We start from the raw sequence: 25652 nt of genomic DNA on the forward strand, positions 1-25652 counted from the left end.
AACTGATGTCCACCTCCCACCCCCAAAGTAACAAAAACCGCCCTTTTACTTTCTCACCAATTTCCTGCAATTCTACCAATAGTGATTCATTCCTTTGGCTTAAAACTTCGCGTCTCAATAACATGCAAGTACAGCTGGAAAATATAACGCTTTAACAGAGTTAGCCATCATACTTTTTGCCCTGAATGTTTCATCAGCTCTTAACAGAAGGGAGAGCAGAAGAATTACCATTTACTGAGTGTATCCTATAAACCAGGCATTATACATCCGTTAGCTCATTAATGGAGTTAAATGAATTAGCTTTTGAAGCATTGGAAACTCAGAGAGGTTCAGGAATTAGCCCAAGGTAACAGAGCTGGTAAACTGATAAACCAGATTTAAACTGACAGGGAGAGAAGGAAAGGACCCAGAAAACACAGGCCTGGGCTTCAGGGGACCAACTTCACCTCCTCCCCTTGACCCGGGACCCAGCTGGGTGCTGAGACAGGGCCCCGGGGGGAAGGAGTGTTATTGCCAATGGCCTCCTTCCAGGTACTCATCCTCTCTTCTTCTTTTTAAAAGTTTATTTATTTACTTACTTATTTATTTTTAGGAAGAAAGAGAGAGGGAGGGGCAGAAAGAGAGGATCCTAAGCGACCGTCAGCACGAACCCAGTGCGGGGCTTGAACTCACGAACCCGTGAGATCTTGACCTGAGCCGAAACCAAGAGTCGGACGCTTAATCGACTGAGCTACCCAGGCGCCCCGGTCATCCCCTCTTCTATCTCATGTCCAGTCCCCTGGCAAACCCTGTTGGCTTTGCCTTCAAGACGTCTGGGGCCTCTGACCGCGGCTCGGTACCTCCACCGAGGACGTGAGCCCGGAAGGGCCTTCTTGCTCTTTCCCTGCTTCCGCCCTGGTAGCGCCTCCCCACGGGGTCAGATCCCTTCCGCCCCTGCTCAAAGCCCCTCAGAACGCCCGCTGCAAGCTCTTAGCTCCCACCAGCCTCACTTCTCAAGCCTCCCTTACAGTCCTAGCCCCTCCCGGGGTCCCAAGCCCCTGGCCGACTGCTACCCCTCCAACACCAGCTCCTGCCCTCCCCCTCCTGCAGCACCAGCCCGCAGACACGCGCCTGCCCGCTCCCTGCTTCCCCCTCAGTGGGCCCTCCTGACCAGCACTATTCACAACCCCCCTCACCTCCCCGTCCGGGACACTCTCTCTCCTTCCTGGCTGTATCTGTCCCCTGGCACTTATCACCATCGCAGAATCACACACCCTTCACTCATATTTGTTTGCTGTTTCTCTTTCCCAGAACGCACCTGCTCGAGGGCAGGGACTGACGCCTCGATTCTGTCTTAGTCTCCACTGCAGCAGCCTCAGCACGGAGAGCTCCTGGCATGTGGTCAGTGCTCAATAAAAGTTTGCTGGGCGAATGGAGGATTATGAGTAATCAACTTGAGAAATAAGGTGATGTTCTACTTTGGGGGCAGCGTAGTAGAGCAGAAAGTAGGTGGCTTAGGGTTGAAGGACCTCAGGGAACCCCAGCTCCCTGCTTGGAGGCTGTGGGGTCTCTAGCTACTCAATGTGTCCCAGCCTCGCCAGGTGATGGGGGCCTAACACGGAGTTTTAAAACTTCAATCACCTTTCCCTTCCTGAGGGAGGGATTTTCCCACCAGATTCCTGGATCCCATTCCAGACCCAGTGGATCAGACCACAGGGTGTGTTTGTGGGGCCCCGGAGGACGCAGCCAGGACCCTGTACTTTAAAGCAATCCCCAGGCCTTTAGGCTGCTGCTACAACACTAGCAAGGGCGTCGCTCCTCTGAGTGGTCCCAGGACCAACATCACAATCAACAGGGGCCCCTGGAAAGGTCGAGTCTTGAGGCGCCTGGGTGGCTCAGTCAGTTAAGCGTCCGACTTTAGCTGAGATCATGATCTCAAAGTTCGTGGGTTCGAGCCCCGCTCTGGGTTCTGTGTTGACAGCTCGGAGCCTGGAGCCTGCTTCAGATTCTGTGTCTCCCTCTCCCTCTGCCCCTCCCCTGCTCATACTCTGTCGTTGTTTCTCGAAAATAAATAGTCTCAGGCCCCATGTCGGACCTTGTCAACAAGATCCGGGGAGTGGCTGCCACTTTGAAAAAACCCTGCTCTCTCATGCCTAACTGGACCGACCCTGGAGCCCTCCAGCCCTCTCTCCAACCTCCTAAAAGGTGCCCATGAAAATCTTTTAGCCCAGGGACAAGCCTTTCATTTCACAAGAAGGGACAGCCTTAAGATGCCGAGGTCTGCCCGAGGGACGGGAGCTCCAGGGGTGAAGGTGTCCACTGGTAGACCAAGGTGAGCTTTCATCACTAACGTCTGGCGACAGATGGGGGACTGAGAGGGCAGAACAGGCCTGCGCATCTAAGGAGGAGGAAGAAATTGTACTTGAGGGAGAAGCAGGAGGGGAAAAGGGACCTGGGGAGAGAAGCTGGGTCTAGCCCTGCCACACTCCTGTGGGTTTTCATACCGTGGCTGCAGGGGCTGGGCCGCTTGGAGAGGCAGTTTGGGGAGGTCTGCTTTACAAGGGGGGCCTCCCAAGGGATTTAAACCTGGTACCCCGGGCAAGGTCAGAGACATGGTTGCTCGTGGCTAAAATGACCCCTCGAGGAGCTAATCACACTTACTTATACATATTTTTATTCTTACAGATTTATTTTAAAAGTTTTTATATGTTTATATATAAAATAAAAGCCTCCTTGAAATTTTGAAGTATGGTGTCTAACTAAGACATGAGAGAACGACAAGAAGAAAGCTAAACAGAAAGTTATTCCAATAGCTAAAGACCACACGCAGCAAAAATCTCATCTTCTAATAAAAAAAAATACTGTTAACAACCAATATGGAGCACTATTCCTCGTGCGCCCATCGGATACAAAGGAAAGCACTGCTTGAACATGAAGGGCTGCCTGGAAGCAGCTGGAGATTATTCTGATGCTGGGTCAACAGTATTCATGGACACTGAGCCTTAGTTCCAATACACCAGGAAACCCAATGCTCGGTGAGAGCCTCGGAGTGAAGAGCAGGCCCCCTGTTACAAAATGGATAGTTCCCCCCCCCCCCCCATCCCGCCCCTAATCCTCCCTGTAGTTTCTCTTCTGCGGGAACCTGGAATCTTTTTACCTCCTGGGTTTGCCTAAAGCAAGACACACCGTTTTGAGGGCTGGTCTAGAAAAGCCACTTCATTGTGGGTCTCTTCCTTCCACGCTGATCATCTGCCGTCACGCCCTCTTCCCTCCCCTAAAGCCTGCAAAAGGCATCTTGGCCAAGCAGGCAGGCTGAAGCCCTGTCACCACCCCCCCGTGCCCTTGAGCCATCCGCAGATGGAAGCGATTCTCCTTGTCCCTGGGCGGCGGGGGCAGAGGGGAGGGTGTGGATCTGGGAGGGGTGACCTGCCCGCGTGTTCACATTACCTGCCAGGTACTCGATGACGGCTGCCATGTAGACGGGAGCGCCCACGCTGATCCGGTACTTGAACGTCCCTTTCTTCAGGTAACGCATCAGCCTCCCCACGGGGAAGATGACACCGGCCCTGGCTGAACGGGACAGCTTGGACATTTTCTTCTTCCCGCTCCGGCCCGACATCTTGCCTCAGTTTCCCTCTCAGCTTGCTGACGCGGTCGCCTCCCGGCACTAACACGATGCTGCAAAGGAGAAGAAGCAGGGTGAGGGAGGGTGGTTGGCAAACACCTTGGGGACAGTGATGTGGCACTAGGGCACCAGGTGACACATCAGGTAGCCCCGGGGAGGCAGCTGAGACCTGGCTGCCACCACAGGCCACGAGCTGGGCACAGCTCGGCTGCCCTCCCCAAACACCTCCCCACTATCAGGCCAGCCCAGCCTTAACAGGAGAGGCCAAAGAAACCCACTAGAGAAAGGGGGCATGCTGCTATAGACTGCAGGACAATGGCCCCAAAGATGTCCACCCCTTCAACCCCAGGACCCTTGCATATATCACCTTATATGGCAAAAGAGACTTTGAAGATATAATTAAGTCCAGGATCCTGCCATGGAGAGATTATCCTGGAGTATTTGGGTGGGTCCGATATAATTGCCAGGGTTCTTCTAAGGGGGGCAGTGAGAGGTGTAGCGAGAGCAGCAATGGATTACCCCCTCAGAGCCTCCAGGAGGCAGCCCTACCGACACCTCCCTGTTAGCTCAGAGAACGTGATTTTCCCCTTCCGACCTCCAGAACTGTCAGAGAATCAATTTGTATTGCTTCAACCCCTAAACTGGGGCTAATTTGTGGGAGCAGCTGCAAGAGAACGAATATGGTTCCTATATGCCCTGATGTGCTTCTGCCTATTTGCATACCTGGGATGAGTTAATACGGCAATGCCTATAACAGCTTTGACCGACAACTCAGAGCTGATGTGCATGTCTCTGATGGAAATGTTTTTCCAAATTCTCCAATAATATAGCATTCTTTTTTAATGTTCATTTATTTTTGAGAGAGAGAGAAACCGAGTGCGAACCAAGGGACGGGCAGAGAGAGAGAGGGAGACACAGACTCCGAAGCAGGCTCCAGGCTCTGAGCTGTCAGCACAGAGCCTACGAAGGGCCTGAACCCACGAACTGCGAGACCATGACCCGAGCGGAAGTCGGATGCTTAACTGACTAAGCCACCCAGGGGCCCCGATAATATAACATTCTTAAAGACAGAAGTATGTCAAAAGGCACAGTTTAGTAACTGTGCTAATGCAGAGTAACCAAACCTAGCAAATTAAAAAGTTATTGTGCAGCCCAAGCTTCTGCCTCTTGAAATGAGGAGTCCAGGCTGATTTGGGGGAGAAACTCCAGGAATCAGCCAGAAGAGGGGACTTCAGTACAAGGCACCGAGAGATGTGTCTCAAATTCACGGTCATTTCAGGAAGCGATCTTTCGTGTGAAGCCAAGATAATGATATACTTCTCCAAAGCGAATTCAGAGAATTGTAATAGAGCTTAACCTGTTGGTTGAGGGAGTACTGTGACCAAAAAATGGAAAAAAATCCAGGATAAAGTAAAAGCAAATTACTAAGGATAAACAAGAACCAAAAAAAAAAAGAGGGAAGGACACAGAAAATCTCCTGGAAATGTACTAATGAATCAAAGCTCCCTGCTCCAAGGACGATATCATTCTCTGTGGCCATTTTGTTGGGGAAGGCAAAAAGAATGTCAAAAATAAATCGGGATTAGATCTATCTGTTGAGGCAGCCGTCTCAAATGCGGGCTAGGTCTGTCTGCCAACAGCCACGGTGACAATGAAAAGGCCTAAGAGAGTGGGTGAAAATATAATGGATCCAGCGCTAAATGGATGCACGGCTGATAGGAATGATATGAAGCTGGGGTTTATTTACTCTGGATGGAAGAATGAGCGGCGTTCAGTTTTCCAGAGTAGCTGATTACTCTGTTATGACTGAGGAGTTTTATATAAACACGACAGACCCAGCAACCAACCCCCATCTCGACATCCTCCTCTCCCCGAGGTGAATGATGTGAACTTGAGGCATTTTATTACATACTTCACATGCATTATTTTTTACATGCTCATATGTACTCAGTACACTCCTATTTCATGAGTCGTTTTGCCACCAAGAGATGTAGGTATTCATCAAAGTTAAGCACAAGCAAAGAGAAAGAAGTAGCCTTAGCATATTATCTCTTTCATAGGAAGGCACCGGGATCAGACAGTATCGCTGTTTTTAGAACGTCACATTGTGCTTCTACTGTCCTAGGCGGCTAACCGTCACGAATCCACTCAGGTGTCCTCTCTTGGAGGAAGCAAGCAACTGCAATACTAGGGTTATAACCATCAGTGTACGTTAAGGAAACTGAGGCCAGGGTCCCATAAATGTCTGGAGTATCTGCTGTTGGTTGTCGCTGTCCCAGAGCTCAGGGGACTCCTAAAGGATTGTCCCGTCCTCGGAGAGAGCTCCAGGGCAAGTTTGCCAGCCGGTGGTGGTATTCAAAACAGACGTGGCTCCTGGTAGAGTGGGAAGCCTCCAGGATTGGGTGCAAGATGCCCCCGATGAGGTCCCACTACTACATAACCAGCTACGTGAGTCTGCGTGTCACTGGTGTGGGCCTATCTGCAAAACAGGAAGGTGACTAAGTGATCCTGAAGGTCATTCTGATGTTCGAGAAAGGCACTTTCGAACGGTTCTGGAAAAGAAGCTTTAGTCCCTTTAGGAAAAGAATTCTGAAGAGTCGAGAGCCCGTACAGGTTCATAAAGATGTATTGGTATTGATGAGTCCACAAAACCAGTTACGTGCTTTTTGCAGTTACTAGTAAGTTGGGGGAGAAGGAGGATTAGTAGGTCTGGTTGCCAAGGAAACCACCCGAAAAGTCCACCACGGGCTGGACTTGCCTTGTGGATACCATGCACACTAGATGGTCACCATCACAGCCGCAGTGAGAGGGACGCACAGAGCCCAGATACCACGAGGGCAGGACCCGCTCATCCCTCAGCCCCACCATATTTTTCTCAAGCAAAAGTAGCCAGAGAATGACTAAGTGTGCAGGAAAGAGCCACTTAGGGACTCCCCCAGTGTCAGCTGAGTGGAGTCACAAGTTCTCCTAAAAATTGGGAGTCAGCAGCATAGAAGGAAAACAGGTGACTTTAGGGCTCGGCGTCCTCCGACCACTCCAGCGAAGACCCACTTTGACAGAGCACCTCTGCCCCCAGCCTATGCTGGACTCTGCCTGGAGCCGTGAGACATTCCAACCCCCGGGCTCCTTCGTTCCCAGGCCACCCTTTCCCCTGACTCCATCCGGTCTTGGGAAGTGAGGAGTTAACAACTCGAACGGGTTTTTATCTACCTCGTGTGAATCTCTCCATCTCTGTGTAGGGCCGCTTGTTTAAAGAGAAAAGAACTATCAGAATGTGAAATTTGTTTCCATCAGACTAATACTTAAATGTTTACATTTACTCACCTTCTGCTCTAAAACAATGTTTTCTCTAATTAGGCAAAGCTAAGGACTACAGTACATTATGTTTGTTTACAAGTTTGAAACAGAATATGACTGGATGAAGCTTTTCCAGTGGTTACAGGCACCGTGTGGGCGCCCCCTGGAGGATGCGCGCGGCCCAGCTCAGCTGGCCCCACCCTCCAGGCCAATCCTGGGGTATCCTGGGGTACTGAAGAGGAACTGGGAACCAGACAAGATATAATCTACATCTGCAATACATCTGCCCGTTCATATCGGAGAAACCAGGAACAACCAAGTAATAAAGTCTCATAGTTATTTGCAAAGTAAATGGGAGCATTTTCAGCACGTTAACAGTTGGGGGGGCGCAGGGAAGGCGGAGGGGAGAATGCATTAGTGTCTGCTCATTCCTCTTTCCCTCCAAAGCATAGAGGTCAGAAGAACAAAACTGGTTTTGTAGGGCGCCCGGGTGACTCAGTCGGTTAAATGTCCAACTCTTGATTTCGGCTCAGGTCATGATCTCACGGTGTGTGGGTTTGAGCCCCAGGTTGGGCTCTGAGCTGACTGTGGAGCCTGCTAGATATTCTCTGTCTCCCCTTCTTCCTGCCCTCCCCCCTCAAAAATAAATAAACATTAAAAAAAAACAAACCCACAAACACTGGTTTTGTGTGTGCTGTGAAGAGGGCACATTCGGACTCTTTTGTTTTAGGATTTATCTCTACGACGGGGTTTTAAGCCCAGAAGGACACTGATGAGCTACATTTTACAGATCTCACCAGGGTAAACGTTACATTGCAGGCAGCACTGACTCAGATGCAGGCAATAAACTCACCCCAACCTATTCAAATAACTACTGTATATCAGTGACTTTATGCTCTTTTTTCTTTACATTTTACTATCTCTAGACATCAGTAGGCATCTTCCAGTCTACGACATCATCGACTCGACGAAAGACAGTATTTATGAAGCATTTATTACTGAATAAGAAACTATGTTGATGTTGTGGGATATATATGGCCCTTGTCCTCAGATATTCTTCAGTGAAGTTGCAAGACAGATCATGACAAAATTTCACAGACACGAGGGACATGGTTCCCAGACTGCACCCAGGTCCCCTGGGATAAGCTAGCACATGTTGATGCTTTGAAGAGGAATAAAGCAATACTCAATCTCTGTTGGACCTTACAACTGCCAGCTCAAAGTGTTCCCACCATTGGTTCGAGGTAGATTGCACTATCTTCTTCTTTTTCTTTTTTATGATGCTATATCTTACAAAGCTGAGTTTTTGGTTGCTGCTGTGATGAAAGCAAGTGCCAGGGAAAGATCAGTGTGGAACAGAAAATGAGAGCGGCAGTGTCTGCCCTGATTCTGAGGTTTGAGAAGTTGTGCCGTGCCCAACAGGTGCATACATCCTATTTGTAATTCATTGTGGCTATTTAAGGATGGGATACAAATTTCCCTTTCTCTTCTTATTCACTGTTAATATTTTTTTTCAAATAGCTCCTAGTTGGTAGGACATCAATACTTACTAAGTTGTTAGGACCTAACCACTTAATAAATGGAACTGGTGGGCATTTCTTCTGGCCTAGGTGCCCTGAGAAAAAAAGGCTGAGACACTAAATTCTCTGTGAACAGAGAAAGTTTGGGAACTTCTCTGTTAGGGCCTATCACCACCAAGCTGAAACACGATTATGACTTGCTTAAGGTCACCTGAAAGCAAGGGAAACAAAAAAGTTAAAGAAGTTATTTAAAATTTTGAGTTGGGGGGGGCCTGGATGGCTGAGTTGGTAGAGCATGTGACTCTTGATCTTGGGGTTCTAAGTCTGAGCTCCACATTGGGTGTGGAAATTACTTAAAATTAAAATGTCGGAGCATTAGGGTGGCTCAGTCAGTTAAGTGTCCAACTCTTGACTTCCGTTCAGGCCATGATCTCATGGTTTGTGGGTTCGAACCCCATATTGGGCTCCACACTGACAGCACAGCATGGAGCCTGCTTGGGACCCTCTCCCTTCCTCTTTCTCTTTGCCCCTTACCAGCTTGCTATTTCTCTCTCTCTCAAAAATAAACAAATATTTAAAAAAAATCTTGGCACAGTTGGGTGACTCCAAAGTTGGCTAAATAGCCGACTTTGGTTCAAATCATGATCGTGCAGTTTATGGGTTCAAGCTTGGGGTCGGTCTCTGTGCTGACAGCTCAGAGCCTGGAGCCTGCTTTGGATTCTTCTCTCTCTCTCTGTCTCCTGCTTGCTCCCTCTGTCTCTCTCTCTCTCAAAATAAATAAATAAACATAAAAAAATAAAATCTAAAAAAGTTGAGTTTATTTCATTTTTAAATATAAGTAAATACTTCCACATAGTAATATAAAGCAAAAACGTAAAGAAATGCATAAAATGAAAGCAATAGCCTCCCACCCTGCTCTACCCCCAATCTCGTTTCCAGAGACCATTCCGGGTAACAGTTTTTTGAAAATTTTTAAACTTTATTTATTTTTGAGAGATAGAGACAGAGTGGGACCGAGGAAAGAACAGAGAGAAGGGGAGACACAGAATCCAAAGCAGGCTCCAGGCTCTGAGCTGTCAGCACAGAGCCCGATGTGGGGCTTGAACCCACAAACCACGAGATCATGACCTGAGCCGAAGTGAGACACTTAACCCACTGAGCCACCCAGGTGCCTCACCATGAAACAGTTTTAATTACACTTCTGGTGATCACCTCCAAAGCTCTAGTGTTTATAGTTCTACCTCACGATTTATTTCCACTTTTAGACAGTCTCTGTCAATGCCTCAGAAGGATGAGAACCTAAGTCTCCGGGCTCTTCTCTTTTCAGCCGTTGGCAGCATACCTCCATTTTTATTCCCTCTGCTCATGACCTTGGGAACTTTAAAGTACTCACCGCAATCTCTGGCTCCCCCAACCCCAGGCGTTCCCTCTTGAGTCACACTTATGTAGGACCAGGAAGTACGTCCTGACCCTTCCCTGGCCCTCCAGGCTCCCTTCCTCACCTCCCCATTTCTGCCTCTGTCCCCCACGCTGCCACTAACTTCACTCATCACCTTTCTGTTTGGTTCTGTAATCACGATGAAGTCTCTAGGCCGATTTTGAAAAGGAAATGCTCATAAGCAGCATTTATACAATTACGACTTTGTGAATACCGTTCCCTCCAGAATCGCATGGGTGCTAGCCTCACGCTTCCTTTTCTGTGGTCCAGCCCCTGGCCCCTGTGTCTTAGTATCAACAGGTGGATTCTCTCGGTTCTGGAAATGTGTTGTTCAAAATCATTCCACATTCACTTGGCTTCACATTTAGAGCACGTCTTTCTTCTACAGCTTCTCCCCACCCCCAGGTTACCAATCACTGTCGATGCTCGTTAAGTGCGGTAGCTGTGCTCTACAAAGCCACTGGGAACACTGGATTAGTGACTAGTGAGCACTGATCCTCGGGGACACAGGGTTAGGTGGCCGCGAGCCTCTGGTCACAACTTCGTTTCATCAACGAATCAATACATAACCTTGTTTTGTGTGCGTTTCCGTTTGAAGACACCTTATACAATACGTATTGTTGATTCACCAACATTGAACTTACGGGAAATAGCACTGTAACTTAAGCTTGAACGAACCTCATCTGACACACCTATTTTCTCCGGAAGGTGCATTTATTCACAGCCTCCTTGTGCTCAAGAACCCTAGACAGCACTTCAGGACTATGCTTGGGGGCCATTTTAAACAGTGGAATCACCAACGGGAGCACAAAGATGTGAAAACATGACACTAAATGGACCACGGGAGGGGCACTAATTTATAGCGCTGAGAGATGAAAGAGGAAGGCAGACCTTGTTAGAACTCAGCGGGGAAGGTGAGTGATGGGTGGCTCAAATGTTTCGCTGCCCTGTGCATGTCCTTGAAAGACTGAAATGCGTTGATCTGAGGATTCCAAATAAATGTTAGCAGGCAGGCAAACTCACTAATACGGAATCCGTGAATAACGAGGACCAATCGTACTTTCCCTCGTTCTTGTTGACAAAAGGGAAGTGTGGCTTTGCCATATCCTAAAAATCACCACGTTTCTCAGTCATCGCTCTTTGCAGGGGCCACTTTCTTCCCGGAGATTCTTATCCTGAAGTCTCTGACCTCACGCTCTAGTTTGGAACGGTTGTTTTACCCAGAGGTCATCCTGGGACAATCTTCCCTCATCCCTCATCCATGATCCCATCATCCCTCAACCAATGACTTCCTCCTTCTTGACTTTCTCCCTTATTTTCTTGGTGTCAGCCTGCTGTAACTCTTCAGAGACAGTACAGAGAGGTAAACTTTGTTCTCTTACATGAGTGAAACTCTCTTTACTGAACGATCTTTGGATTATCATTGCGTGGGGTATTAGCATCAAAATCATTTTGCTTCAATATTTTGAAGCCATCGATCCACTGTTGTTGTTGTTTTATTTTTCCATCCAGTGTTACAGGTAAGTTTGGTGCCCCCAGCTCCCAAGCTTTGAGATTTTTCTCGTTATGTTCGAATACTTCACAAAGATGCATCTAGGTCTGAGACCTCCCCGGTGCCATTCACATGGCTCAGCATTTGGCAATAAGCCTGTTCACTCAATCAGAAGACTCATCTCTTCAACAACTTCAGGAATTTGCTGTTATGGATTTGATTATTTCCCCCCAACCCTTTCTTCTTCCCACTTTTCTCTTCTCTTACTGGGGTGCCTGTGACCCAGGGGCTGGATCTCCTGGGTGGCTCCTCCAACTCTCTTCCCCTTTTCCTTCCATTTTTTCCCGAGTCCTCTTAACATCTAATTTTGGCAATCATATTATTAATCTCCAACAGCTCTTTCTCATCTCTGGTTGTTCCTTTTTCATATCATCCCGTTCCTGTATGAAGGCACCAGGTCTTCGAGTCTCTCTGAAACTACTTAGGGCGTGTTTATGTTATCGTCTGTTCTTTAGATGACTTCATCTGGTTTATCATGCTATGTGTTTATTATCTTTCTCTTTCATGTCGGCTTTCCTTAAATGTCTGGTGATCTTTGGTCAGGCCTTGATACTTCAGAATGATAGACAAGGCTGATGATTATAGGCAGATGGAAAAACTTTCTTCAACTCTCATTTGGTAGGCATGGCTCCTGCTTGGGACCTCTGGGTGTGTGCATAGCACGTGCCAGTCAACACCTCACCTGAATGTGTCCAATCAGGGACTCAGAGCCCCCCAAGGCCAGAATGAGAAATTCTAGAAATCCTAGAAATTCTAGACTTGCCCTGAGTTGTTCAATTTCTTGAGAGGGGAAACGTCAGATTGTTAGCTGGGGGAGAAATGCAAGACCACCAGAAACTCAACTGGGAGGAGAGGGAGACAGGCCAATCCACCTGGCTGTTCCAGAAACAGACTCACACCGACTTCCCATTTCTCACCCTGCCCACCTTTAGTGGCAGGCAGCTCCCTCTTGCATTCACTCTTATTTTATTTTTTAATTTTAATTTAGAGAGAGAGAGAGAGAGAGGGAGTAAGTGTGGCGGGGAGGGGTAGAGGGAGAGAGAGAATCTCAAACAGGCTCCACTGGAGCCTGACGGGGGGCACAGTCCCACAACTCTGAGATCATGACCTGAGTTGAAATCAAGAGTCGGACACTCAGTTGACTGAGCCCCCCAGATGCCCGTTGCATTTACTCTTCTTACGTGTGGCTTCCCCCACGATATTGTCCGCATAGTCTGAGGTACTTCCAGTCGTCCAGAATTTGCTGAAATCTTCCACCTGCTAATGACCAACACCTTTTGATGTTAACTGTTATTTCCTTTGAAATTCTTTACCATTATTTCTGTGGGCTTCGAGAGAGGGAAGCACATATGCTCCGTCCATCACATGGAGCTGGAAATGGAGTGTCATTTTAATTTAACATCTTCACAAACATCATTTGGGAATTAGCCTTGGAATGAGTATGCTGGTAAGGAGAGAAAGCTCAACTGTGTTATAATTGAGTAATAATGTCATATTGAAAAATTTAGATCACTTTCATCACCAGGTGAGTCATTGGTCTTGAGATAATTGAAGAATATAAAATTTCATATCAAGAGATTATATAAGACCTATTAACATAACAGGATCAAATTCAGGGTGTCTGTATTTGCCTGATTGTAGCATATGGGATTCCTATAAATAATATTTATAATTATACTGTAATCCCAGAAGGGAGGGGAGGAAAGAAAAGAAAAATCCCAAGCATTTGTCCTTATTGAATGAATTGCTTTGGGTGGGAAACAGCAAACTTTACTTAACACACTGACTGCCTTTGTGAAAGGACAAAATGATCTGGTTTCTTCAGACCAATATTTTCCTTTAATTTAAATAATTCCTTTCTTAAACATAAAGAGCTGATAAAAAGCAACCCATTTTTTTATGCCTCCAGCAACTTCTGGACATTTTTATTATATGTAAACTGATGAGAAATATGACAAACGCTAGCCGATCAGCAAGACGGGCCACTGGAAGCTGCCAGCAATCCTGATTCAAATGACCCTTTTCCTGCCATCAGCTTCTGCAAAGCGGCTTTTAAAAAGAGAGAACAGTCATTTGCGATTGAGAACAGTAATTATATGCCGGTGTGTCACAGGTGAGGTGTGGCGGGGCTGACGATGAACCACCTTGACAAAGGATCTGGAATTACAAGACAGCTTATTTTAAAGTACTTTTCAGAGCTTGTTCTCTTAAGAAGGATACAGACGGGGGTCTGTGGGGAGGAAGGGAGGGGGAGCAGCAAATGCTCACAGGGCGGGCTTGGGTCTCCCCCCTGCCTGCGCGCTCCTGGTGGGTGGAGAACTCTGAGGCAGTGAGGGGGGACGGGGGGGGGGGGGATGGCAGGGGAGAGGGGGGCCTGAGCCCCGAATAGCAACAAGACTGGGGGCCTTGCTCTTCTTGTTTGTGACTCGGTCCCTGCACTAGCACAAGCCTTGGCTCCTAGAAGATTCTCCGAAGTTTCTGCGGAATAAATGAATGAAAGAGCGGATTCCCATAAAAAACTATACGAATCAAAATGCTTTCATATATACATTACTTTAAAACTGGAAATAAGGGGTCCTGTAGCTTTTTAATGATGGACATGAATTTTTTTAAAACTTCAAATACTGTTTTAAAATTGCCGAAACGTATTCATTTTTAGGCCCCATGACATTTCTCTAATCTGTAGTATTGTGTGTCAGGATACTTCATATTGTAAATATTTATGAAAAAATAAAGTAGACACCGCAATGAAGCATCTTCTCTCTGTCAGTTCCAAACTATCCTTTGGGAGAATAAAATGAGATGAAATAAAACTAGGTAAGACATAAGGGAATTCAATACAAATGTATTAACTATAGGTAGAAATATAGTTTTAAAGGGTATTAAAAAAACCTCTTAGCCTCCCACCTAATAGAATTCTAATATATTTTGGTGTGTTACCCTAAGTACTGTATTAAAATAAAAATAGTTTGTTAGTATTATTTTGTAGCTGTAAAAACATTTTCAGTAATACCAGCTAAATCACTTGCTCTATTACACTTGCATTTATGAAGTCCAAGGGCAAATATATTACTGCACAAGTAATACTTTCCCAACCGTTTTCTTCCAAGGCCACCTTTAAGTGAATGAGCATAGTCAATAATTTTATCGTCATATATGTTAAAGCACATTAACAATTTATAATGTAAAGAGCTATATCAAATGCAATTTCATCAAAATGACACACAGATCAAATTAACTAAATTAACCAACCATGAACGTTAGAACCAAGTGTTAGCCCAATTTATTTAAATTATGCTATTGGGTTACAAATCATTCCCTTTTTAAAAAAGTCTTTTAGTCATGTCCTGGAATAATCTAGGGGGAAGCTCAACCACCCGCGTGTTCTTTATAAAACAGAGTTGGACCGGGTGTGCCCGTGTCCTTCCAGAGGGGAAGGGGAGAGGAGGGCAGAGCATGCAGAGGGGCAGATATGGCATGGATTTGCGGTATATGCTGTTACTGCAGTACTCAGTGACTTAAAAAAATGTTTTTAAATTTATTTTAATTTGTTTTTGAAGGAGAGAGAGAGAGTGCAAGCCAGGAAGGGGCCAGAGAGAGAGAGGGAGACACAGAATTAGAAGAAGGCTCCAGATTCTCGGACGTGAGCCTTGAACTCACGGACCATGAGATCATGAGCTCAGCCGAAGTCTGACGCTTAACCAACTGAGCCACCCAGGCGCCCCAGCACTTGGTGACTTTTAACAGGTTTTGTTACCTTTGTTAAACATGAGCTCAAGTTTGTTTTGTTTTTTTTTAAGACAAAAGGACAAGTTGTTGATATATATTTGGTTTCTTCATTATTAGCCTTCTGCTATTTTCTAATACAGTATAAATATGTTTGGCCACCTATGATACTAATCGGAAGAGAATTGAATATGAGCAAATGGATAAAAATCAGTTGTGTTCTTGTTGGGCCTTAGCAGTGCACCCCAGAAGAAAACGTCTTCCCGAATCTATCAGTCATGGAAGACCAAATAAAAACCAAACCCTCCACCGCATCCAGCCTGGTCGGGCACGCGATCCTGTCTCCTCAGAATCAAATCGTGTCCAATTATTCGGGAGGGTGATTGTTACCAGCCGCAGTCTCCTGCTTGTCTGAGCAGGGGACTGACTTTGTCTAAGCCAAGACGAGCTTCTCAGGTGAGGGGTAAGGGGATGCGGGAGTTCCCTTGGGGACTGAGGGCGAGTGTACCAGCACAGACAGTAGGTAAGCTGTAGCCCCTGGTGCCGCCATATCCCCCAGAGGTTTCTGGAGACACCCATGACTGCTGGGCACATAGGCGGGGTCGGTGGTGGGCTCTTGGGGCAGAGGTAACTGCCCACAACCCTTCTTCCTCCATTCCTCCCTGCCCGTTTGCATCTGCTGTACCAGGTAAGGAGACCACCTGCGGACATGGCACCATGCCATCTGTGGGTGGAAGGCAGTACACCTCCAGGGTGCACCAGGGCTCCAGATGGAAGGTACGGCAGACCTGAGCAGGGGTGTGTGTGGAGGGGGTGGGGGCTCCAGTCTTGCACTCACGACCTGTGGCCCTCAGCCAAATCCGATGACTTTCTTAACAACCCCAACTCTGCCAACTGTGCTCGAAACAAACAGAAAAGAACAACTTTTCAGGAGATCCAATATTTAAAGCAGAGGGAAGGAAGGACAGCTGTCCGGGTCAGAGTGGGAGGCACCTGAGAACCTTCATGGCTGGGTCCCCACCTTTCCTGCTTTGGGGCACTGAGAAATGACAGCCATCACACCTGCTAAACTGTAGCGTCCCTTCCAACCCAAAGATGATCAGAACATCACTGTCTGACCCCCTCTATTAAATCCACAGACCTGGAACAGCCCGATAGAATTAAGTCACACCCAGGTGATCTCTCTTTTGAAGGGACTATTTCATCACCCACAATAGCCGTAGAATAGAAAAACCAGACCAGAACATTCTACTTTGTTTTGTCCAGGGACTGCCTCTTCTCCACTCCGAAACAATAACCCGCAGAGTTGGCTGAAGGCGGCTCCACGTTTGGACCGAGGGGGTGACATGGGAGTTGGCTGGTGCTACACTGAAATTCTGGAAGATCGGTCAATTTGCAAGTTTAGCACTCTGATGGGGGATCCAGTGAATTATCACCGGATCTAAAAGTTCATGCTGTAAATGACAAAAGCTATTGGAACTTACTTTTTCATATTCTACCACCGCCTTTTAATTACAATGGCTTTATTGGGCAGTGACGGCAGCACAGAATACAAGTTGCATAAGATATGTCGTTATTAGTGCCAGGCCTAGTAAACACAGGGCCCGGGTTTCCCAGGATCCGTTTGATTTCACTTTGTGGTATTTTTGTCCTGTCGTTATGGAAACACCCCGTATTTAGGCATTCACACTATATCATCAGGACTGCCTCTTTTATCCAGAAATGACCCCCTCCCCCCAAATCTCTGATCAGATCGTGCATTGCAGTTTTGGGTTAAACAATAAGGTCACCGTAGCAAATTCTGGCGTCCCGGAATCAGCCGAAGTAAAGGTCCCCATACCGAGGCCGGTGGTCCGGTACATATTTCCACACACACTTCAGTCAAAGCATGAGAATTCTGACTTGAATTACTTACTCCATTCCACGTCCAAATTGGCAACGCCAGTCAAATAAATCGGGCAAAGTATGATGGATGGTGAGATGGATAAATGAACAGTAAGGGCTTCAGAGAAACCACCAAATTTATCTTATTTAATACTTGGTGACAACACAGTTTAAAGTATAGGGTTATGGGGCTCAATCGGATAATCTTTATCTTTCATCTGACACAGGCAGGTAATACAGCGATCCAAGTAACAGGTTTTAGAATCAAAATTTGCATAATGAGAAGCACTGGAAAGCCAGCCACCCCTCCTTCTCACCTCATGGAGGGAAGGCTGTGGGGCTGTGGAGTGAGACTGCCTGGGCTGAAGTCCCAAGTCCGCCTCTGTCCAGCTGTGGGCATGTCCTCAACCTCTCTTTTCTTTTCTGTAAGATGGGTATAATAATGGTACCTACCTATAGCGCTATTGTAAGAATGAAATGAGTGAATGCATATAAAATGTCTGGAACAATGCCTGGCAGGCAGGAAGGCATCCAATAAACATTAGCAATTGTGACTTATTTCCACAGAACCAACCGTTTTAGAGAACGATTTTCACGGAATTCAGGCTGGCATTTCCCCTCTATTTCAAAACCAACTATTGCAATACTATAGTGTTTGATGTCCTGTGTCTGCCATGAGGCTTGGACTCAGCAACATCTATTGCCCTCGCTGATCTTCGGAGCTTGGATAAAGGGGCCGCAATGAAGTGTCAACTCTGGGGAAGCTCCTAGAGCTACTTAATCTACTGAGAACCTCATGACAGTGAATACTTTTATTTTTCCCAAGGCGGGGGCACTTTGGGGCCCCTATTAGTCTAATTCTATAGTCCCCAAATTCCATCTGCCTGGGAATTCGCAATCGTCACAAGGATTTCACAAAATCATGAACTAAGACTGACAGGGACTCGAGCGATCAATTATTTTTAGTGCCCCCTCTGAATTTCAGCCACCATGGACGTGTGGCGTGGGAGGGACGGTGGTAATGAAACAGCTTGCCCGTGACCGCATGTTCTGTGTGAGACCAGACCTAGGACCAGCCCCCCTACGGTACAAATTTGACCTTAAATGAGTGTATAAAGGAAAGTAGCCTTAAGTATTTACTTCAAAAGTATTTTGGGGGTGACCTTTGTGATTTTTTTTTTTTTTTTTTTTTTTGGTGGTGGTGGGGAACAAAGTCTCCTTTCAAACACTTCTCTTTCCCTCCAGCTTAATTTCCAAAATACATCTCAGTGTGCATGCAGGAGGGAAAAACCCTTCATCCTGAAGTCTTCACTACCTTCCTTTTAAAAATACTACCTTCCAATGCCAGAAAATTGTTAGATGTCATATCCTCTACTGGCTCATTTTTTTCCCCTTCTAAATTAATTTAAGAAATTCATACAGGGGCACCTGGGTGGCTCAGTCAGCTGAGTGGCCAACTCTTGATTTCGGCTCAGGTTACGGTCCCAGGGTCATGGGATCGAGCCCAGCGTTCTGGTTCCACATTAAGAGCCGAGCCTGCACAAGATTCTCTCTCTCCCGATGCCCCTCCCCTGCTCATGCTCTCTCTCTAAAATAAAAATTAAAAAAAAAAAAAGATAGAAATCATAAACTGCTGGTTTAGTTCCCTCTTCGACCTGAACCTTGGCAGGGCAGGCTAGGACTCAGCCTTGAAAGGGAATTTACGCGATGACTGTCTGGTCAGGATGCCTTCTTCCTGCCTTGCACCCTTTCCTTCTCTCCTCCAATCCTCCTGCAATTTCCATGAAGCCTGGTCCAACTCCCCTTCCAGGCTAAAATGCTGTTCTCCCTTTAAAAACAGTTGCAGCATTTTATTGTGGCTTTTATTACACATTATCAGTCACTTGTATTTTCTTAATTGTATTTAGTTATGCAAGTAATATAGAAATCAATCCAAACTGTAAAATTTCAAATGTTGTAACAATGGTTACAGATGGGTATGAATAATTGTATGACTAATCTCTTCCTTGACAATTCCTCCAGTCCTTGTCTCTTTCTGTGGGTGTCTTTCCATCCCTCCTATCTGCTTTTGTATGTATTTGTACTTATGGAAACACATACTATTATTATTATTATTATTTTTAATATTTTTATTTATTTCTAGGAGAGAGAGAGACAGCGTGAGCAGGGGAGGGTCAGAGAGAGAGGGAGATACAGACTCTGAAATAGGCTCCAAGCTCTGAGCTGGCAGTCAGCACAGAGCCCGACGCGGGGCTCGAACCCACGAACCGCGAGATCATGACCCAAGCGAAAGTCGGACGCTTAACCGACTAAGCCACCCAGGCGCCCCGTATTATTATTATTTTTAATATAAATAGTCCCTTACAGTATGTATTGTTCTGCAGTGGCTTTTTTCTTTAATAATATGTTTGGGTGACCTTTCCGTCTCAGTATATACAGACTTCCTTCATTCTTTTGAACTGTTGCTTAATTATCCAGTAGTAGATGGGCCATGAGTTAGCCATTCCCTATGATGGCCATTAGGTTGCTTTTAGTTCCCAAACCACCAAAACTCTGCAGTGGGAGGGGGTGACATGATCTGTGCACGTCTGTGCCTCCTTCTGTCGGACATGCACGAAGAAATGGAACGGCTGGGTCACAGAATGTGCACATTATTAATTTTAACAGTGCCAAACTGCCCTCCAAATTGGCTGTATCAGTTTACACGCCTGTTAGCAGTGCAAGAAAGCACCCGGTGCACTCAGTTTCTCACTCAACTTGCCAAGATTAATTATTTTACCTGTGTATATATTTTATCTCCCAGGCTTAGGATGTAAGCTCTCCGAAAGCAGGGCCCATGACTCCCCATATCTGCATTTCTTCCCCCATCCAGAGGTGTCTACTAGTTGGTGCTCAATAAATGTTTGTTCAATGATCTCCAACCATACGTTCTTTGCTCATCTCTGCACAAAAAAGCATTTACCGAAGGTGCATCTTTGAGGTTATTTCTTTTTACTTTTTTTTAAGTTAAAAGTTTTTTTAAGGTTTTATTTATTTATTTTTGAGAACATCAGAGACAGTGTAAGCAGGGGGGGGGGGGTGGAGAGAGAGAGAGAGAGAGGGAGAGAATCCCAAGCAGACTCCGCTCTGCTAGCACAGAGCCTGATGTGGGGCTTGAACCCACAAAACTGTAAGCTCATGACCTGAGCCAAAAACTAAGCGTCGGATGCTTAACCCACTGAGCTACCCAGGCACCCTTGAGGCTATTTCTTAAGAATGAAAAACATTTTTTTAAAAAGTTGCGTATGGGGTGCCTGGGGGGGTTCAGTGGGTTAAACGTCAGACTATTCATTTCGGCTCAGATCACGATCTCACGGTTTGTGAAATTGAGTCCAGCCTCCTGATCCTGGCTGACATCGGGAAGACTGCTTGGGGTTCTCTCTCTCTGTCTCTCTCAAAAAAAAAAAGTTGGTTGAATTTTTCTCTGAAAAAAAAAAAAGTTGGTTGAATTTTTGCACATCCTTCCCCCTAGTTACAGATATCTTCCATTGAAAGTTGCCTGCGGAAAACAGGATTCCCTCCTGCTCTGCTTGGCAGGAGGCAGTGAAAACAGACCTGGCTTCTCAGACAATAGCTAGCAGGGTGTCCCACCCACTGGGAAAAGCTTCAGGATCCCTGGGAACTAGACAGAAGATGGGATGGGGAGAGAGTAGGTCAGACTCTTTGGAGCATTCTGGATCCAAGGGGGTAAATTCTTTTACAGAGTTTTGGAAGTAGAGGAAACCATTAATAATGTCCAGAGGGCAGCAGTAAATGGATCCAGGTGAGGAAGAAATTGACAGGCTAGCAGAACTGGAGTGCAGAGCTGGGCACAGATATTTTTAAATCTGGATACGGGAAAGGGAGGTTTTGAAGGTGTGAATTACTCGATCCATGATAAACTTTTCCTCCAGGCAGAGCCTATTTTTATTTACATGATACTCTCCGGCTACGGCGATGTTAAAAACCATGAGCGTGTTTCCAAATCTTGGCGTTCTGAACACTCATTTGGAAAAAAAAATAGGAGTTTTCCAAAGGGGTAAGAGATAACGTTCAATCAAATATGAACGAACTGAGAATTATGTGTCGCTTAGTTTGTTTCCACAAAGGAAATGGTCCTAAATATTTAGGAAACACTAAGGGAGGAGCATTTCGCTCTTGATAACGTTTCTATTTCTCTCCCCCATTAACAACCACGCAGCCCAGCGAGGGGACAGTTGTATTTGGACACAAACACAAACGAGAGAAGTGAGGGAACCATTGCGAGCGGGGACTGGCCGCCTCCAGAACAGGCTCCTCAGACCTGGGGGTCTAGGCCCGGGCCCTGTGCGCAATCCCTCACGGCTGGGCAGAGGCTGGCAAGGCACCGCTCTTCAATGCGGGGACCGCCTTTCCTGTGGCGGCTGCACTGCCCCAGACACACACGCTTGGTTTCTCAGCCCGCACCTTCTGGCCTCCTTCACCTCTTCGCCCATCGTGGGACGGTTGCCATTAAACCCCAGAAGGGACCAGGCCGAAATCAAGGCCGCGGTGGCTCCGGAGCAATCGGCGACTGGAAACTCCCGGGAGAAGGAGGCTTATTTGGCCCTTCGGGGGCTCAATGCCCTTTGGCCATTGTTGGGAGGAACAAAGAGGGCAGGAGCGGAGGGCGCCCCCACGAGGAAAGGCGGGGAAGGACACCTTAGGGCGCGATTTCGGCGGCGGGCGAGGCTGGCACCGGGACGGCTTGGGGAGAGCGGGCTGCGAGCCGCGGAGGCAGGGCCGGTCCCGCCCGCCGCGCCCCGCACGCGCTTCGCACGCCGTCTGGCGCCCGCCGCAGCCCTTTTCCTCCGTCGGGGCCGCTTTACTTCTCTCCCGTTTTTCCTTTTTATTAGCATTCTTATTATATATATTTTTTTCCCGCGCAAAGCGGGAAGTCGGGACTGGCCGAGCGGGCGGCGGAGGGGCCGCCATTTCCCGGGGACAGCGCGGCGCGCGGCGGCACCGGGCGCCCCGGAAAGGGAACCGGAGGGGAGTGCCCGGCCCCGAGCCCTCCTCCGCGCCGGCCGGGGGCTCGCGGGGCTCACCGCGCTCGCGGCGCCCGGCCCACTCCGCGGCAGCCCCCCGGCCTCGCCCCCGCCGCCCGCGTCCCCCGCCTGACCTTCCGCGGCGCGGCGCGGCCCGCCTCCGGCCCCCGGCCCCTTCCCTCCGCTCGGCGCCCCCGCGCCCCTTCCATTGTCAGCCTGGGGCGGCGGGCGCCCGGCCCCGCACCCCCGGAGGCCCCCGGGCGGCCCACCGCCCCGGAGCAGCCCCCCTCGGCGGCCGGGCGCCTCCCTCCTCCGCTCCGGCGCCCCGAACTCCGCATCCCGGGAGCCCTCCGCTCCCCGCCTGGCCGGCCTCGCCGCGGCCCGCTGCCGGACCCCGCATCCCGCCGCCGCCTCCCTCCTCGCCCGGGATGCCCCCCGCTTCTCGTCGGCCGCAGCAATTTTACCGCTTCTTTAGCACCCCCACCCCACCCCCGCCTTTATTTCCCGAGGAAGCAAGTTGGGCAGCTTGATTTATTAATTCTTCTCTCTTTCTTTTGCGGGGAGGGTCGGCTATCGGGGTGCGCCCGCAGGGTCCGGGCGGCGGGAGAGGCGGGGGTTCTCTCCGGCCCCTGCACTGCCCCCGCGGCGCGTTTTGTTTCCAGACCCCGGAGCCCCCCGAACAATAATGCCATCGCCATGGCGGGCTCACCTGGTGCTGCGCCGCCTGCTCCGGGCGCCCGGTGGCCTCGGCGCGCCGCTCCCGGGGCGCAGGTTCGGCCCGCGCGGCGCCGGTGCCGGGCAGGACTCTTTGCCTTTCTTTGGGTTCTATCGGTGCTTGTCAATGGCGGCAAGCGGCAGTTCTCCGGGCCGCGGATAGTAGCGGGGGGAGGAGGAGGAGGGAGAAGGGATTGCTCCTTCTCCACATAACCACCTCTAGGAGGAGTCGCTCAGCCTCATCCCCCGCCAGCCCAGGCTCCGCGACGGGTCCGGGGCTTTCGGTGGGGCTTGATGAGCTATTGTCCTTCAGGAGCATTAATGATGAAACCGCGCGGCCTCCGCGTCGCCGGCGGCTCTGCCGGATGCGCTGAGGGCCACTTGCTAAGATGAGGCTTTCCCCAGGGCTGGGGACCGAAGCACTACGGTCGCGATCCGGAGTCTCTCGTTTGCGGGAGCCACCTTTGGTGGAAGAAGACGGCGTGGGCGTTCATCGGGCAGTTCTGGGGAGAGCCCGAGAAGGGGAAAGCCAAAAAATGCCACCTTCGATGCTCTCCCTTGTCCTCAATAAGAACAAACACTGTACATTAACGTTCGTGTGTACCACTGGGGCTGTAGCACAGGATAGCCACAGCGACAAGAACTGAGAACGTGTATCCATGCCTGTTGGCTTTTTATAAATTAAGACCAATTTAGATTCCAGCGTTGCATAATATTTGGGGTAGCGGAAGTATATGTTTTGGTGGGTAAGGCTGTGTGCGTGGACATCATTTTTAATTCGGTTGCTTTCCAGTGTATTAATTTGTAATATCGCAGCAGGTATTAAGATTAGCACGAGGCTATTGTCTTAAGGACCAAATGTTATTAGTTTCTAGAAAATGCATTTTTATAGGGATGTGGTGGACAATATTAGTGGATAATGGATTGGTAGTTGGCTCTGTTCTTCGGTGAGCCAGGGCGGTCCTTTGTAACTGGAGATGTTGGTCAGGACTCCATGGTTGGGGGTGAGTCAAAGGAATGTGTTTATTTCAGGGAGAAATGTTCACTTGCTATGGGCCATCCATGCTTCCTCTGATGAGTCAAAGGATTTAAGAGGCAAAATTTTGACCTTTTCAAAAAAGAGAAACCCACAAGAAAACACAATTCTCCAGCGGTGGTCAAATGGATGCTTTTCAGAGCCTTCCCCCTTTGGTAATACTGTGTTTATTTGCCCCCGTAACCTTATAAGTGTTTAGGCAACGGGAAACATTGGGGTGACGGAGTGCCTCCACTTGCCTGCATGGTAAAGAACTCAAAGCAAAAATCCATGGCTCTCTGGATTTATACTAGGCAATCGGGGCTGTTGATGGGATTAGTAGATAGCGATTTAGACACTATGCATTTTTAAACAAGGGTTTTGCTGAGAAATCTACCGACTTCCCAAAAGATCACGCATGTGCCATAAAGGTATAAACAAATCTCCGTTTGTTTAAATCTCATATGGCTTCTCAAGCTCTCTGGAAACCATGGTCTCAGTTTATTGGGACTTGCTTACTCTTCTTCATACCCCGTTTACCCTCTCTATGTAGGATTCCACTGTTGTTTGTCTTTGAAGGTATTCTCCAGGTCAGAAATTTAGTCAGGATAAAGTCTTCTTTTCCCAAGTCATATATTCAGAGGGTTTCAAATGATCCCTTGGGGCATCTCAAACGGTTTCCATCTCCCCATTCTAGAGGAAGTGCCTATCTCCCTTCTTCTATAGATTTCTGGTGTCCATTCTTGATCAGAAATAACCTTCAGGCCAACATTTAGAAGGGTTCACGAGCCTCTGGGAGTGCTTGAAAAATACTCCTACTCTGTGACCCACTCAGCTAGGCTGACGGAGATAAAGTTGAATAATTCATCAATATATATTAGATTCACATTCTCCCTGTAACTTCGCAATAAAAATAGTGCACGTGGTCATTTTTATGTGCATTTTATGTAACTCATTTCATCCTAGCAGTTTATGTGCTATCCTGAGAAAAAGGCTGGTCTAAGAATTTACCAGGCAACATTCTCCCATTTCCTACTGGTTGTTTTCTTCCAATAGATGATGTTGTTGCCGCTCAGAGAGTCAAGGGGAATGTCAGCTTCATGAGGCTCTTGTTCTTTGAATAGAAGGGATCACAGGGTTCACCTGCCTTTATGTTATGGGAAGACATTTGATATTCAAGTGGGTGACGTGACTTGGTCAAGGCCATGTGGGTGAAACTCCAGCGCACGTGAAAATACCCAGCCTAAAGTAATTTCCCCCAACTCCAGACTGCTTAGGATGTAGAGGGACAGCTATGCAACCTAATATGCAGACCTAGTTAAGTTATATATGTTTATTATTAGATATTTGACACAGGCACAGAAATGTAACCCAGATAATATTGTGTAGTTAATATGCATTGAAAATAGTCAACATAATTATAAATTGATCGGCAAATGTGAGTTCTGCAGTGGCCTCTAGTTCAGGGAATCTCAGACAAGGCGAATAATAAATACTGATAATGAGAGTTTACACTTACTGAATGCGTCTGATGTGCACTGTGGTTTTTCCCTTTACTAATTCACTTGATCCTCACAAGAATTCTCTGGGTTGGACACTATTTCCTTCTCTGTACGGATAGAGATACTGAGGCAGAGAGTGGATGAGAAACTTGCCCACAGTTACGGAGTTAGGAAGTGGCGGATTCATGCTCTTAACCCCTGTGCTAATTTGTCGATAGGGATGCGTGCACCCATTTTAAGCAAAGAAATTTTGTGACTCGTCACAGGATGGAAAGTCCCTTGACCGTTCCCAATACGTATCCTCAAGGGGTCAGCGAAAATCCTCAGTGCGGGAGGTTTGCTTGATTACCACTGCACTGGAAACATTTTCTTAACC

At 47.8% G+C, this 25652-nt stretch overlaps 1 protein-coding gene across 1 annotated transcript in view; it reads right to left on the bottom strand.

Moving 5' to 3' along the window:
- Positions 1-23011, bottom strand: part of LOC120232502 (core histone macro-H2A.2) — a 59567-nt gene extending 36556 nt beyond the window's left edge. Inside the window, exons 1-2 of the mRNA XM_039233284.1 lie at positions 22755-23011; positions 3427-3657 (exon numbers count right to left, since the gene is read on the bottom strand). Of these exons, the coding sequence (XP_039089215.1) occupies positions 3427-3598 (172 nt within the window). The 5' untranslated portion in view covers positions 3599-3657; positions 22755-23011. The remainder of the gene's footprint in view (positions 1-3426; positions 3658-22754) is intronic.
- Between the last annotated feature and the right edge of the window lie 2641 nt (positions 23012-25652).

This window comes from Hyaena hyaena, unplaced genomic scaffold (genome assembly GCF_003009895.1).
Source record: "Hyaena hyaena isolate Hyena2069 unplaced genomic scaffold, ASM300989v1 scaffold_73, whole genome shotgun sequence".
In the NCBI taxonomy this organism is placed as follows: Eukaryota; Metazoa; Chordata; class Mammalia; order Carnivora; family Hyaenidae; genus Hyaena; species Hyaena hyaena.